The sequence below is a fragment of the Branchiostoma lanceolatum genome, chromosome 7, assembly GCF_035083965.1.
Source record: "Branchiostoma lanceolatum isolate klBraLanc5 chromosome 7, klBraLanc5.hap2, whole genome shotgun sequence".
Taxonomy (NCBI): Eukaryota; Metazoa; Chordata; class Leptocardii; order Amphioxiformes; family Branchiostomatidae; genus Branchiostoma; species Branchiostoma lanceolatum.
The window spans coordinates 12,371,177-12,383,490 of NC_089728.1; the positions used below are offsets into that span (position 1 = coordinate 12,371,177).

General features: G+C 41.5%; 2 protein-coding genes across 2 annotated transcripts; both read left to right on the plus strand.

Annotated features, from left to right (window-relative positions):
- Positions 1–201: 201 nt before the first annotated feature.
- Positions 202–5,272, plus strand: LOC136439372 (RNA-binding protein NOB1-like). Its single transcript, XM_066434778.1, has 8 exons — positions 202–322; positions 1,366–1,498; positions 1,926–2,059; positions 2,558–2,632; positions 3,082–3,525; positions 3,988–4,085; positions 4,404–4,545; positions 4,810–5,272. Exons 1-8 carry the CDS (start codon positions 254–256, stop codon positions 5,086–5,088), a joined length of 1,374 nt encoding a protein of 457 aa, XP_066290875.1. The 5' UTR covers positions 202–253; the 3' UTR covers positions 5,089–5,272.
- A 3,499-nt stretch (positions 5,273–8,771) lies between these two features.
- On the plus strand, positions 8,772–12,119 carry LOC136439374 (cyclin N-terminal domain-containing protein 1-like). The gene is made up of 7 exons (XM_066434781.1): positions 8,772–8,989; positions 9,271–9,346; positions 9,633–9,795; positions 10,155–10,317; positions 10,631–10,775; positions 10,945–11,041; positions 11,365–12,119. Exons 1-7 carry the CDS (start codon positions 8,812–8,814, stop codon positions 11,473–11,475), a joined length of 933 nt encoding a protein of 310 aa, XP_066290878.1. The 5' UTR covers positions 8,772–8,811; the 3' UTR covers positions 11,476–12,119.
- The last annotated feature ends 195 nt before the right edge of the window (positions 12,120–12,314 follow it).

A 12,314-nucleotide genomic window follows, 5' to 3' on the forward strand; every position in this document is an offset into this window, starting at 1 on the left:
CTATGAATCATGGGATCCGTGATACCTATATGAAATTATTTCTTGCTAATAAGATATCGATGTTGATATGGATATCAAAAATCAAATAAATGTAAGCACTATGTATAAAAAAATAATATAACATTGGTAGAAAAAGAGTATTGCTTACGAATAAAATTGTGCAATCTGCAGCCAATAGCAGCATCTGTAACATATCAACCATCGTACTAGACGGATCTGAGGTAGTCGCTGATTGGCCAATTGTAACTTCATCATGGCGGAAGGAAAGGTGGACCACGTTGTGGTGGATTCCGGTGCTTTTATAAGAAATGCGCCAATTCGGGTAAGTCTTATCTGTAAAAAATGGAAGGAAATGCGGCTGAGATCATAATACGGATGGTTCCGTAGTTTCTTGTTGCCAAAGTGCATGAATACCTCAGTAGTGAACAAAAACTTGGGCAAAATCCCATAGCTGTTCTGCAGCAAGTATGCACGTGCCGGGCACGAGTACGCGAGTTGAAAACGTCGACTATTCAGTATAATCTGCTCTCGGGTTTTGAGGCTACCAACTTGAGCGTATCCAATTGAACGTTCATTTGACTAGCCATTAGTCGTTTGAAATAACACTTCATGAATACGGCAACAATTAGATGGTCACCCCCCCCCCAAAGGACAGTGTAAAGCCCCCTCCCACCAGTATTTTTATAAACCAGTATGAATTTCCACAATGTGGTGGTAACTATCATGATACATATTCTCAGGAAAGCTCCATTTTCAATTGTGTGTTGAGTGTCAGTGATATCTAATACATTCTGCACAAAGAATTATTTTTGCATAGACCATACTCATAAGAGTGGCCATGAATATCATAAGACTCTTATTTTGTCTATCACTCTATGTAAATATATATTTTTTTTATAAACTCCAAGTAGGTGTAGGGTCCAGCTCAGTGTTTTACAGTGTTCCTGAAGCTATTCGTACAATTTCCCAGTGATCTGTGCTTTCCCTATTTCATTCTCGGGGGAAGGCAAAGAGAGCCATTCTGTGATGAACAGATGACGAGACTGAGTAGGGGTTCACCCCCTGTGGTGTCTCCATGAGGCATTTGGACTGAGAACTGGCTGGAGTTTCCCATGGCGCTGCCTGGATCCAAGGAGGTTTACATCATTAAACCTCTTTGCTGAATCTCACTGTTCTGTGGGGTGAATGTTCTACCAAGGATCTTGATGAGAAAAAAATAATAAGCTCTTTATTTGTTGCAGTCTGGGACTTCCTTAATACAGAGCTTTCCTTGTAGTTGTACCGAATCTGTATTGGTTACAGGTTAGACAGCAGGGAGAAGGTTAGACATGGGAATGTACCATACTATCAACTTTGTTTTTACAGGACATTGCAGAGAATGTGTACAGTCTACATGGGGTGGTCTCTGAAATCAGAGACAAGGAAACAAAACAAAGGCTAGAGGTGCTGCCATACCAAATCGTCTTTAAGGAGCCAAGTGTGGAGAATGTAAGACAAGGTTGGTAAAGAAAAAAGGCATAAAGACCTTCCAAAGATTGTTACTATTGTGACAAAGGGGAGGTGCGCTAGGGTATATGCAGGTAGCCTTTCTGTGATGAACAGATGACGAGACTGACAAGTGGGGTTACCCCTTCTGGTGATGTCTCCATGAGGCATTTGGACTGAGAACTGGCTGGAGTTTCCCACAGGACTGTTGCTTATAAATACATGTATCACCATTCTGTAAGGCTAATGTTTAAAACTTTTAGTAGAGTAAGAATTTAGAAAAATGACTTCCACAGCATATGTAAAAGAGCACTTGTAAGCTTTCCATGAAAACTTACCTGCATGATTAGGAACCACATATTTGATCAGAGCAATGTTTGGTAGAACCAAGAAGTAACAAATTGTCTGGCCTAATGTTCACCCCCCATCTGCCCCACAAGTAACGGAGTTCTCTAAGAAGACAGGAGACTACCCAAGTCTGTCAGCTGTGGACATTAAGGTGCTGGCCTTGACGTTGCAGCTGGAGAAACAACATGTGGGTACTGAACACATCAAGACTGAGCCTGAGAAAAAGGTAAACTTGAAGTTATGACCTTGGTTCACATCTGCCTTGTTTTATAGAACTCTTTCTCACCTGGATGGATTTTGCTGCATGTAATGGCCAGAAATTTCAATCAATCTGTCCTCTTTGAAAAACAAAAGTCAAAGCTCTATGACATGCCATTGGTTTGTCAACAGTGCTACAAAACTTTTGAAGTCTTGTACAAAATGGTGGAATAATTTTTTTTACATCATTTTGAAAACTGTTTAAAATCCTTTGTTATGTGTGCTGTTCTATGATGAAGTCAAACAATGAAGCTGAGGAGTTTGGGGCCGTCCCCCTCCCATATGATGTCTACTTGAGGCATTTGGACTGAGAACAGCTTTTAACTTTTCACTTAAACCTCATTCTATAGAGATAAGGAAACTGGCCTAAGGTAGTAGTACTGAATTTTTCATAAGTAAACTGAACTACAAGTGTATGGTGGAGTTTTACACTTTTCTTAAACTTTGACAATTGTCTCCCCCTCAGCCGACCTTCTTTGCGAGCCAGAAGCCCCTGGATAGGGTAACAGACCTGCCAGGCTGGGTTGTCACACCTCGACCAGTAAGTTAGGACTTCTGTCTTTCTGTAGGGGCGATACACGGAGTAAAATCTGCCTTTTGTATGTCACACACACAGAATGAAAACCCAATGGTCTTTAAAGTCTGTCTTATGTATTTTAGTATACTGTAAAGAACCATTTAAAATCTGTTATTTTAAGTCGGCTGTTCTATGATGAAGTCAAATAATGAGACTGAGGAGTTTGGGGCCGCCCCCCTCCCTTGTGATGTCTACTTGAGGCATTTGGACTGAGAACAACCTTGAACTTGTTACTGTAACCACATTTTATTTAATGATGATATTTTTAATCTGTTTTTAATAGCGATGTAACTTAAAAACATGTTTTTATTTAAAAAAGGTACAAAGCACTTATGAAATGCCAAATTTGTATGACAAATAAAGTATCTGTACTATAGACATCCTTTGTAACATTTCTTTCTGGACCCAAATAGGACAAAGATGAAAACACCAAGACGTCCCTCATCTCAGAAGGTCAAGTTGAAGATGAAATCGCTGATCAGGACACAGACAAGCAAGGCATTCTACAGGAGGGTGACCAGACTGCAAATGATGAGAAAGTAGATGGTGACAAAATTGTGGAAAAAACATCTGAGGGGGGAAGTGACAATGTTGAACCAGAGAATGTTATCGCCGAAGTAGAGGGACAGCTGAAAAAAATAGAGTTGACAATAGAAGGAAACAGAGTGGAGGAGGAAGACATAGGGGAAGAGGAGGAGGAGGGAGATGAGGATGATGATGAAGATGATGACGACGACGACGATGAGGGATGGATCACCCCAAGTAACATCCACAAGGTCAAAAGGAACGCGACCTTGGGCTCCACGGAACCCAGGGAGGTGAAGGTCGGATGTATTACCACTGACTTTGCCATGCAGGTATGCCAAGGTCAACATATAAACTTTGATATTCTGAACTTAAACCAAATGGTTGATTGTATTTTGTTGATATTATTTTGAGAACTGTTTGTTATGTCTGCTGTTTTATGATGAAGTCAAACAATGAACTGAGGAGTTTGGGGCCGTCCCCCTCCCTTGTGATGTCTACTTGAGGCATTTGGACTGAGAACAGCTTTTAACTATTCACTTAAGAGATAAGGAAACTGGCCTAAACTGCAGGTCAACATGTTAACTTTGATATTCTAAACCAAATGTCAGAATTTAGTTAGCTGATGATCAAGAGCAGAAGGCTGCAGTATGGTGTAATTCCTTAGATCATGGCTACTTTCCTTCAGCCAACGAGAGTCCTTCATTTAATATGATTTTATTCAGTTAGTATCTTGGTCAACAATCAGTAAATATGAAAATTTTTGAAAAGATGATTGTATTCCTGTCTCCCAGAACGTGTTGATCCAGATGGGCCTGCATGTCATCTCTGTGGAGGGGTTCCTCATCAGGAGAGCAAAGAGCTATGTCCTCCGCTGCCATGCCTGCTACAAGTGAGTCTCTCTTGCAAGCAAACAGGTTGAAGAAAAGAAGGCAAAACCTTTGAAATAGTGACAAAAATTTCTTGTAACATTTCTGATCCCCCTCCCCCTTCCTGACAGCTGTTCTATGATGAAGTCATACAAGAAGACTGAGGAGTTTGGGGCCGTCTCCCTCCCTTGTGATGTCTACTTGAGGCATTTGGACTGAGAACAAGCTTGTGCTTTGAACCTTCAACTTTGCACTTTTACCTTTAACTTCCACCTGTCACCTCACTGCACTTAAATCCCCAGTATGTTTTTCACAAGAAGATTTTTCCATGTTGTTTCCAGGGTTACGAGTGAGATGATGAGACAGTTCTGTCCCAACTGTGGCAACAGGACCCTGACCAAGCTCACCTGCAGTGTGGACAGCGACGGGACCGTCAGATATCACTTCTCACGTCGGCGGCCTCTTTGCACTCGCGGCCTGATTGTAAGTCTGTTTTTGGTTTAATTTGTTGATTCTTAGATTTAGAAAGATGATACTGAACTAAAAGATCAACTTGAGAATACATGTATATTCTAAAGAGAGAGGATGTACATGCAGTGAAATGCAAATTTTCCTTACAGCCCTCTGTTTTCACATTAAATGATAAATAAATCAGCTGTCTTTCATGACATGACCATTAGTGAGCTTAACTGGTTCAAGATCACCTTCACACATTTTTACACTTACACTTGTCTCTTATTCCCCCAGCACCCCCTGCCGGCCCCCCAGGGAGGAAAGCACGCCCACAACCCCCATCTGCACGAAGACCAGAGGGCACCTCAGCAGCGTGTCGCTCGGAAGGCAAGAGGGAAGACAGACGTCTGGACCGAGGACTATTTCGTGCACTCTTCGCCGTTCGCTACGAGGGACGTGATGAGTCGGTCGGCGCACCTTGGCATACGGGAGGGTCCCGGATACACAAACTTTCGCAGTCGACAGAACCCAAACGAAGTCAAGAAACATAAGAAGAGGAACAGGAAAAAGTAGTGAAACGAAAAGAACTGATACTACTGTAAATACAAAGTATACCAAATTTTTGCTCCACTTCCAACTTCCAAGCTAGAAGCTAGTAAAAATGCGAACTACATGTAAAAGAAATCCATGCAAAGTTCCCGCCTGCAATATTCGTATTGACATATGATATGCAGGATAAAAGCAAATGCAATGGAAATGTGTGGGGAAGTGTCTTCTTTCGTCCAATAAAACTTGTGCAGTGTGTGTGTGTGTTTGGTCCCTTTTGTACCCAGTGACATATAAGGCAGCAAGTTACTTATTATCTTTTCGGGTATGCATCTGTGAGTGTTCGCATGATAGAAACAACACAAGCTCCTAGGGGAGGTATTTACTCTGGGAATGGGTGCAGCTGTGTGCATAGACGTGGTTTTGAGAACAGGTCCAGCTGCTGGCCTTTCCTGTGAACAAACTCCTGCAACCTTCAGAACTCTAACAAACTCTGGTTGACTCTGACAAACTGTAACAAGTCTTTCTGCTCCTGTCCAACCATGAGTCGTGTCACTCTGACATTCCTAGTTCTGGGGCTTCTGATAGGTAGGCTGGCTCGTCATATCGTCAGTTAAAAACATCAGACACTTACAATGCATAACACCTTACAGGTTTCTTAGTGAACCAACAAGAACTGGTAATGATTGTGATGTTGAATGGAACTCGTAGAATGGAACTCGTCATTAAGTACCGTAGGAGCATCCTCACTAAATATCTTTAAAGAATGGTTGCAGTCAGATATGCGAAGACTAGGTGTAACAGACCGGTGTAATATAACCAGGTGCTGTCGCGCTGTGTGCCTGCGAAGCTGGTGTGTTATGCCTAATGGCGGTTATACCGGCTATATAGATACAGATACATACAGATACAGATGTGTTTTTTTTCCCCTTTTTTTAAATGACTAGCATTTGTTTGAATTTCCATATTATAGCCAATGTATTATACCTGGTACACATATACAAGTGATAATGTTTTGTTTGGACAAGATGGCAATCAATCAAAATATAAATATGCCACATTTGAAGTAAATGACTTTGTTCCCTGACTGGCATGATCACTTAGAAAGCTATTGTAGCAGCTGATCATACTCCATGATCCAGCTGACAGCTTTAGTGGTGATTACATGATAGAAATTATTCAGCTCATATTGAAAGGGTCAAGCTCATGACATAGCAACAGTGCCACAGAACAATTAACCTGTCTTTGTATAGGAAACTTGATAACAAAATCAGACAAACATGTAACTGCTGATTTCATATATTTCTGGCTGTACAGTCCCGATGGCACTCGGGAGGCCCAGAGACTGGCTCCCCGTGAACCAGGACACCGGGACAGGTGGGTGGTTTGCTGTTTTTGGTTATAAGGGGTTGTGCTTGCATTGTCTAGTGGAGGGGTGATATCGGGAAGAAGCAATAAAATGTAGTAGACTTCGCTCCCTCTGGCAGAACATGCAGAAATACACGTCCACACACACACTGTAGTGCACACACACAAGCAAAAAACAACGTAGTACTGTACTTCATTAACTAAATTTATCAAAAAGAAAGGCGTGATTTCTGTCCCTAGTGTCCGGGTCCAAGCCCTGTACGTTGGACACCCTGTGTATGCTGATGTGGTGCCCATACGGGTTCATGACTGACGACAACGGCTGCGTGGTCTGTCAGTGTCAGCTCAACCCCGATACAGGTAAGAGCAAATCTACCAGCAGATTACCAATGAGATTTGTTTCTCACGTGAATCTGCAGTGCGCTGAACGTCTAGGTCCCCAACCGTGAGGGATATCTTCAAAACACTCTGGGAAAACACACAATAAAGAAGCCAAAGCTGATATCTGCTTGGAAATTTTTGGGTAGAAACTACCACGTAAATGCGTTGAGATTATGTCTTCTAACTTTGATTTGATGACAAAACTCTAGATCTAGCATTACACAACTCCATTCTCGAGCCTGCAGCTGTTTACCTGGGTAATAGTTATAACTTTGCATTACTGAGTAAAGCTGCAGCGCAATTTGCATTGATAGATACAAAACGCATCAAAAGTTTCCTGATGCAATGCATTCGCAACGACTTTGGCAGTGGAAATGGATGAATTTGAATAAACTTTGAAATGTATTCCTTTTTTCCTCTCTAGATTTTACGGACCTTTTGCAAGGTGAGTTCTTCGAAGAGAAAAGAAATGATACTTTTTATAAGTTAAGATCGGACCTAGCCTTTCTTTATGGCTTATCGACTTATGTTTCCTTCAGAGTTTGATTTTGTCCCTTTGTCACCTTATTCCAGGGTGAAAGCGGTTCATGATCAGATTTCTGATGTCTGCACCCGACAATACAAGGAAGCCAACCGAATAGTCACGAAAAGGCATGCGCAGACTAATCGTGTCGTAATAAAGATTCAAGATTAACGTTAAGTTACTGTCCAGGGTTTGCCATGAGTCTTTTTTTCCTCAATAAATGTGTGTCTCTGAAGTCAAAGTTTACTAGTAACGTTAACATACATAACAAAAAGTATAGTAGCCTGGATGCCAGACCCCCAATACTATGATGCATGATGCATATTATAGAGATTGGGGTCTGGCATCCAGGCAAAAAGCGATAGTGAATGAAGTAACGTTAGTGCACGTGCACGCATTCTTATTTCAACGGATAATTTCCGGGTTCAACATTTTAAAATGCCGATTTTTATCCAACACAGAACATCGCATATTTGCGTTCACTAACTTTCCGAAATCGTCCGGCCTCACGAAAGATACAGAACGTGAGACGTCAATGGGAACATTCTGCAGTACTGATACTGGCCGCTAGTCGATTTTCTGAGGTCACTGCCACAGAATCGACCAGAAAGACGAGACAGTGGAGGAACTTTGGTATGGCTGAGATTTACCGTATCGTTCAAATTTGAGTATAGATAGTCGATTTTGGTCCTACGTAGGAAGCAAATGACCTCGGGATTTTAGGGTCATTTTTCAACGTAACGTTATCACCATTTGTCATTTTGTGCGAGAACGGTGTCGCAACTTGGTGGTTGAATGCAGAGAATGTTGAATCGCTGGAAAAAAAACTAATCACAAATGGTGCTCCTGTTATCGTTAGCTTCGGAATTTATCATTATTATCAATGCAAGTTTGATCAAGAAGCCACCAGCAGGTAGTATTGAAAGGTTCTGATACTGTGTGAGAAAATGAGACACTGAGTATCCGGTTCGAACACTTGTCCATCGGCATCTGCCCCCCTCCCCCTTTGATGTTATTCCCAAGTGTAAGAGTTCGGGAAACTGACAATGTTTTGATATCATATAAGAACATTCAACATGGTATCGTTTTTAAAGCTTGATGCACATCTATCCCTGACTCATTTCCCGTCTTAGGAAATTAATGTCACAACAAGTAATTATGTCATGATACGATAGAAGAACCGAGGAGTTTATCCTAGGAAAAAACAAAAACATTGTGCATGGGAGGTATAAACTTAGTGGCCTATCGAATGCTGTCCCTTATGTACTAGTGGATGCCATATTTTGTATCTTGTACAATCGTTATGCAATAAAGTTATAGTAAAGTGGAATCCGATGTAATTCCTAATTCAATATTACAATTTTAGCATTACTTAGAACATGTTTCAAAAATATCTGTTTCTAAAATTGAAATGAAGTACATTTTACATATCTGGCGCTGTGAATCACCCCTCCCAGCAGCCCAGCATTACCATTGAAATGGACCAGTCTCGGATATTCGGGACACCCCTGTCCCCGATCTTCAACATGCGCCACTCGTGGGGCATGTCTGCGGAGCTGCTGGAGGACACCCTGTACGTACTCGCAGCAGAAAACGAGAAAGCCATGAAGAACGCAGACCATGCTATTGGCTGGTTCAAACATGGAAAAGCTGCAGGTATCTCAAGCCATGCCAATTTGATTTATTTGTTGGTTCTACTTCTAGGACTAGAATGGAATACTGTTGTTGAACTGAAATGTCAACATGAAAACCTTGAGTCTGACAGGAAAGTCTGTCTACTAAGTTGATAAAGAAGTCAAATTACATTGATAATTAACATGTCTTAACATATAGACTACTAGCATATGATGCGAGAAAAGCAACCAAATTCTACAGTAGGCAATAGGCATGCTCTTGTGCATTAACTCTGATTTTGTCCTGTTTCTGTCCTGTTGCAGAGATGCTGTTTCTGGTGTGTGAGGAGTTTAAGCTACCCCCAGAGGTGCGTTACCTGGCAGTGGAGACTTTAGACAGGTAAGATTCACTTCACCTGGTCATGTCTGGCACAAACATCCCAACATTCCGTCTTCATCAGCCAGGAGTAACCAAGCATTCTGGTACTGTACCTCTGGGATTGGTTGATTTCTTACATCAGGTATTGGGCTGAGAGATCATATTCGGTTTGATTGTATTACCCAACACTTTGGTTTTGTTTCCATAGCTCAAAATTGCCCTGCATAAGACATGGAATTCATTTAGTGTGACCTTTGATGCTATTGAATTTGAGGTAGCCTCCTGTCTCCCGCTCCCTGAACTGCAGGTTCCTGATGTGCCACGTTCAGCAGCTCTACGCCTCAGTCAAGGATATAGGTCAGGGGTCAGTGGCTGAGTGGTCCCGTGTGGAAGCTCAGCTGCAGAAACAGATGATGCTGTGGGTCCTGGTGTGTGTGCAGATGGCCAGCAAAGTGTCCTCACACTACAAGGTAGCCACTTTTCTCTAAAACAACATTATACCCAAAAAAGGACTATACAAGTTGGTAGGGGGCCCAAATCTTTTGCACTTCTTCCCAGCCCCTAAAGCTATCAGCCATACAAAACTCTAGACATGGCAAGTCCAGAACAGAAGATATAAAATCTGGAAGTTCCTCTGCAGTGCCAAAGAAGGCCACCAGAAAACCAAAAATCGACCAGCACCTTTATGTTTGCAAGACCAACTCACATACCAAAAGTCACCCCAATCCACCCCATCTCATAGCAACTAAGTCAAAAGCACATACACACACACACCATAATATGAATAATACTTCCATAGCCCTATCATGGAATTTTCCTGCTGCTTCAGATTGTGACCCCTGGAAAGGCCTGCAGGTTTCTGGTTGATGCAGGCCACAACTTCACCAGGTCAGAGGTTATCAGGTCAGAGTTGAAGGTTCTGAAGACCTTGAACTTTAACCTCAGTGTCCCCTCACCCCTGACTTACCTGGAGACTTTGTTGGAGATTCTGGGTGAGTTTTTTTTTGCTTAATTTAATTAATTGTGCTATCTTATAATCTGACATTTTATGACGATATAATGCACTGTTTAAGCAAGGAGGTTCTATCAAGATACCCCTTGTTTTAAGTAACAAAGTGTTTAGAAGCTTTGTCATCCATAAAACCCACCGCGGCAACTCTTCCACCATGCAATTTCGGTGAGGTATGGTTGGCAAGATGCAAAATCTTGCTTCTCTGTTCAGGAAATAGGCTCACTAATGAAAACCTCACAAATTAGATCCTGCCCCAATGCATTTAAGATACATGTAACTGCATTTTCCCACAGGTCACAATGACTCTTCAGTGGAGGTGAAAGTGCTGCATGCCACCAGCCTGAAGGTGCTGGACCTCACCTACATGCAGAGGCACCTGGTGTACAACAAACTCTACATGATGGCTACTCGCTCCAACACACCTGCCTCACCAGACAGGTAGTCACTCACAGTCCTCAAACTCCTGACACATCATGTCAATCATACACACATAATGCTTGGTAGGCAGCCACCTCAATTTGGACATGTGTCAATCACACTTTTCACACATGTCAGACGCTAGTATTCAGCTCAGTTTGACATCCTGTCAATCATATGACTTTCACAGGGAGAAGTTTGTGACAGTGGAGTGTGATCTGATGCTTCTGGCTGTGGCTGTCATCGGTGCTGCCTCCTACATTCTGGACATGACAACAAGTGACAAGGTGGGCTTATGTATGTTACACCATTCTATCACACTGGAACAGATCACATCCCCTGAAGGATTTTCTGACATGAGTACTTCGGCTTGTTCTGAACAAGGACATAATATATATAACACATTATGCTCATGCTCAGCCTGTTGTAGACTTTTATGTATGATGTATCCAGTTGGAAGATGACTTCAAATGAGTTTGATTCAGGTATTGAAGTGATAAGAAATGCAAGCCGCGTAAAATGATGATGAGAATTGCACTGATCAACCTTTCAAAACTGATATCTAAATGTCTTCATGTCTTATATTAACACCACAGCTGTTTGTCCTCAGGTGATTGACCAGTTGGGCTGCATCACCCGGATACCTGGGGAGGACATTGTGGACTTCGCTACCATCCTGGTGGAGTGTCTCATCCCCAGCGACCTCCGCATCATCCAGTAAACAACTCCACCTACTGGTGCTAGGGAAAACTGCACATATATGGCCAGTGCTTCTAGAAATTTAGGGCTTTTTTTTAAATGTCCTATTTAAAGATTTAAAGGGTTGATCTCTCTGTACTACCAGGAAACTTTGCTCTTTGGACAGTTTCCAAGAATTGATACAAGATAGCTCCATTGTTTCAGTACCAAGGACAGTGTTTTGTTGTTGATATTTGATAACAAGATAATTTAGATAAACTGCAGAAATGTTATCTCCAAGCAGATGCTGCCTTGGAACATTGAAAAGTTTTCTGACTATGGGGCTTCTTTGACAGCCACACATTTGCAGACATTTGAGGACATGTGAGTGGCTGTCAGAGAAGCCTAACAGTCAGAGAAAATGTTACATTCCTTTACCTAACATCTTCTTGTAGACCATTCATTTGTTAGAGAGATAGCAGGAATGGTTTCCCTTCCATTCTGTATACTAAATGTTTCAGTTAGGAATTGAAATTGAAAACAGCCATTTTTGATGGACTGTTTAGGCAAGGTTGGGAATGATGGGGCATGATATGTGCATGATGCATGTACACATGTATATGATTATATGATGTGATGTAAGATGATGATATGATGAAGAATAAATCTGTTACTTTTTTATATTTTTTAATTTTTTTTATTGCATTTCAAGTATAATACAGTTCATGTAGTAGGAAAAACAAAGGTATACATAAGACAAAGATGTAGAAAAAAACTAAAAATATTCCAGAACAGTTTGCAAACATGTTTTCTTATTAACAAAATAATTGTGTTACTTTGTTACTATGTATTATTATTACCAACTTTCATAGATGTAAATTG

Excerpts from the sequence above, each read along its gene's own strand:
- LOC136439374 (XM_066434781.1), top strand. The coding sequence starts at position 8,812 with ATGGACCAGTCTCGGATATTCGGGACACCCCTGTCCCCGATCTTCAAC. Across the intron at positions 8,990-9,270 it reads CAAACATGGAAAAGCTGCAG|AGATGCTGTTTCTGGTGTGT; the intron begins GTATCTCAAGCC and ends GTCCTGTTGCAG. Across the intron at positions 10,318-10,630 it reads GACTTTGTTGGAGATTCTGG|GTCACAATGACTCTTCAGTG; the intron begins GTGAGTTTTTTT and ends ATTTTCCCACAG.
- LOC136439372 (XM_066434778.1), top strand. The coding sequence starts at position 254 with ATGGCGGAAGGAAAGGTGGACCACGTTGTGGTGGATTCCGGTGCTTTT. Across the intron at positions 323-1,365 it reads TAAGAAATGCGCCAATTCGG|GACATTGCAGAGAATGTGTA; the intron begins GTAAGTCTTATC and ends TTGTTTTTACAG. Across the intron at positions 4,546-4,809 it reads TTTGCACTCGCGGCCTGATT|CACCCCCTGCCGGCCCCCCA; the intron begins GTAAGTCTGTTT and ends TTATTCCCCCAG.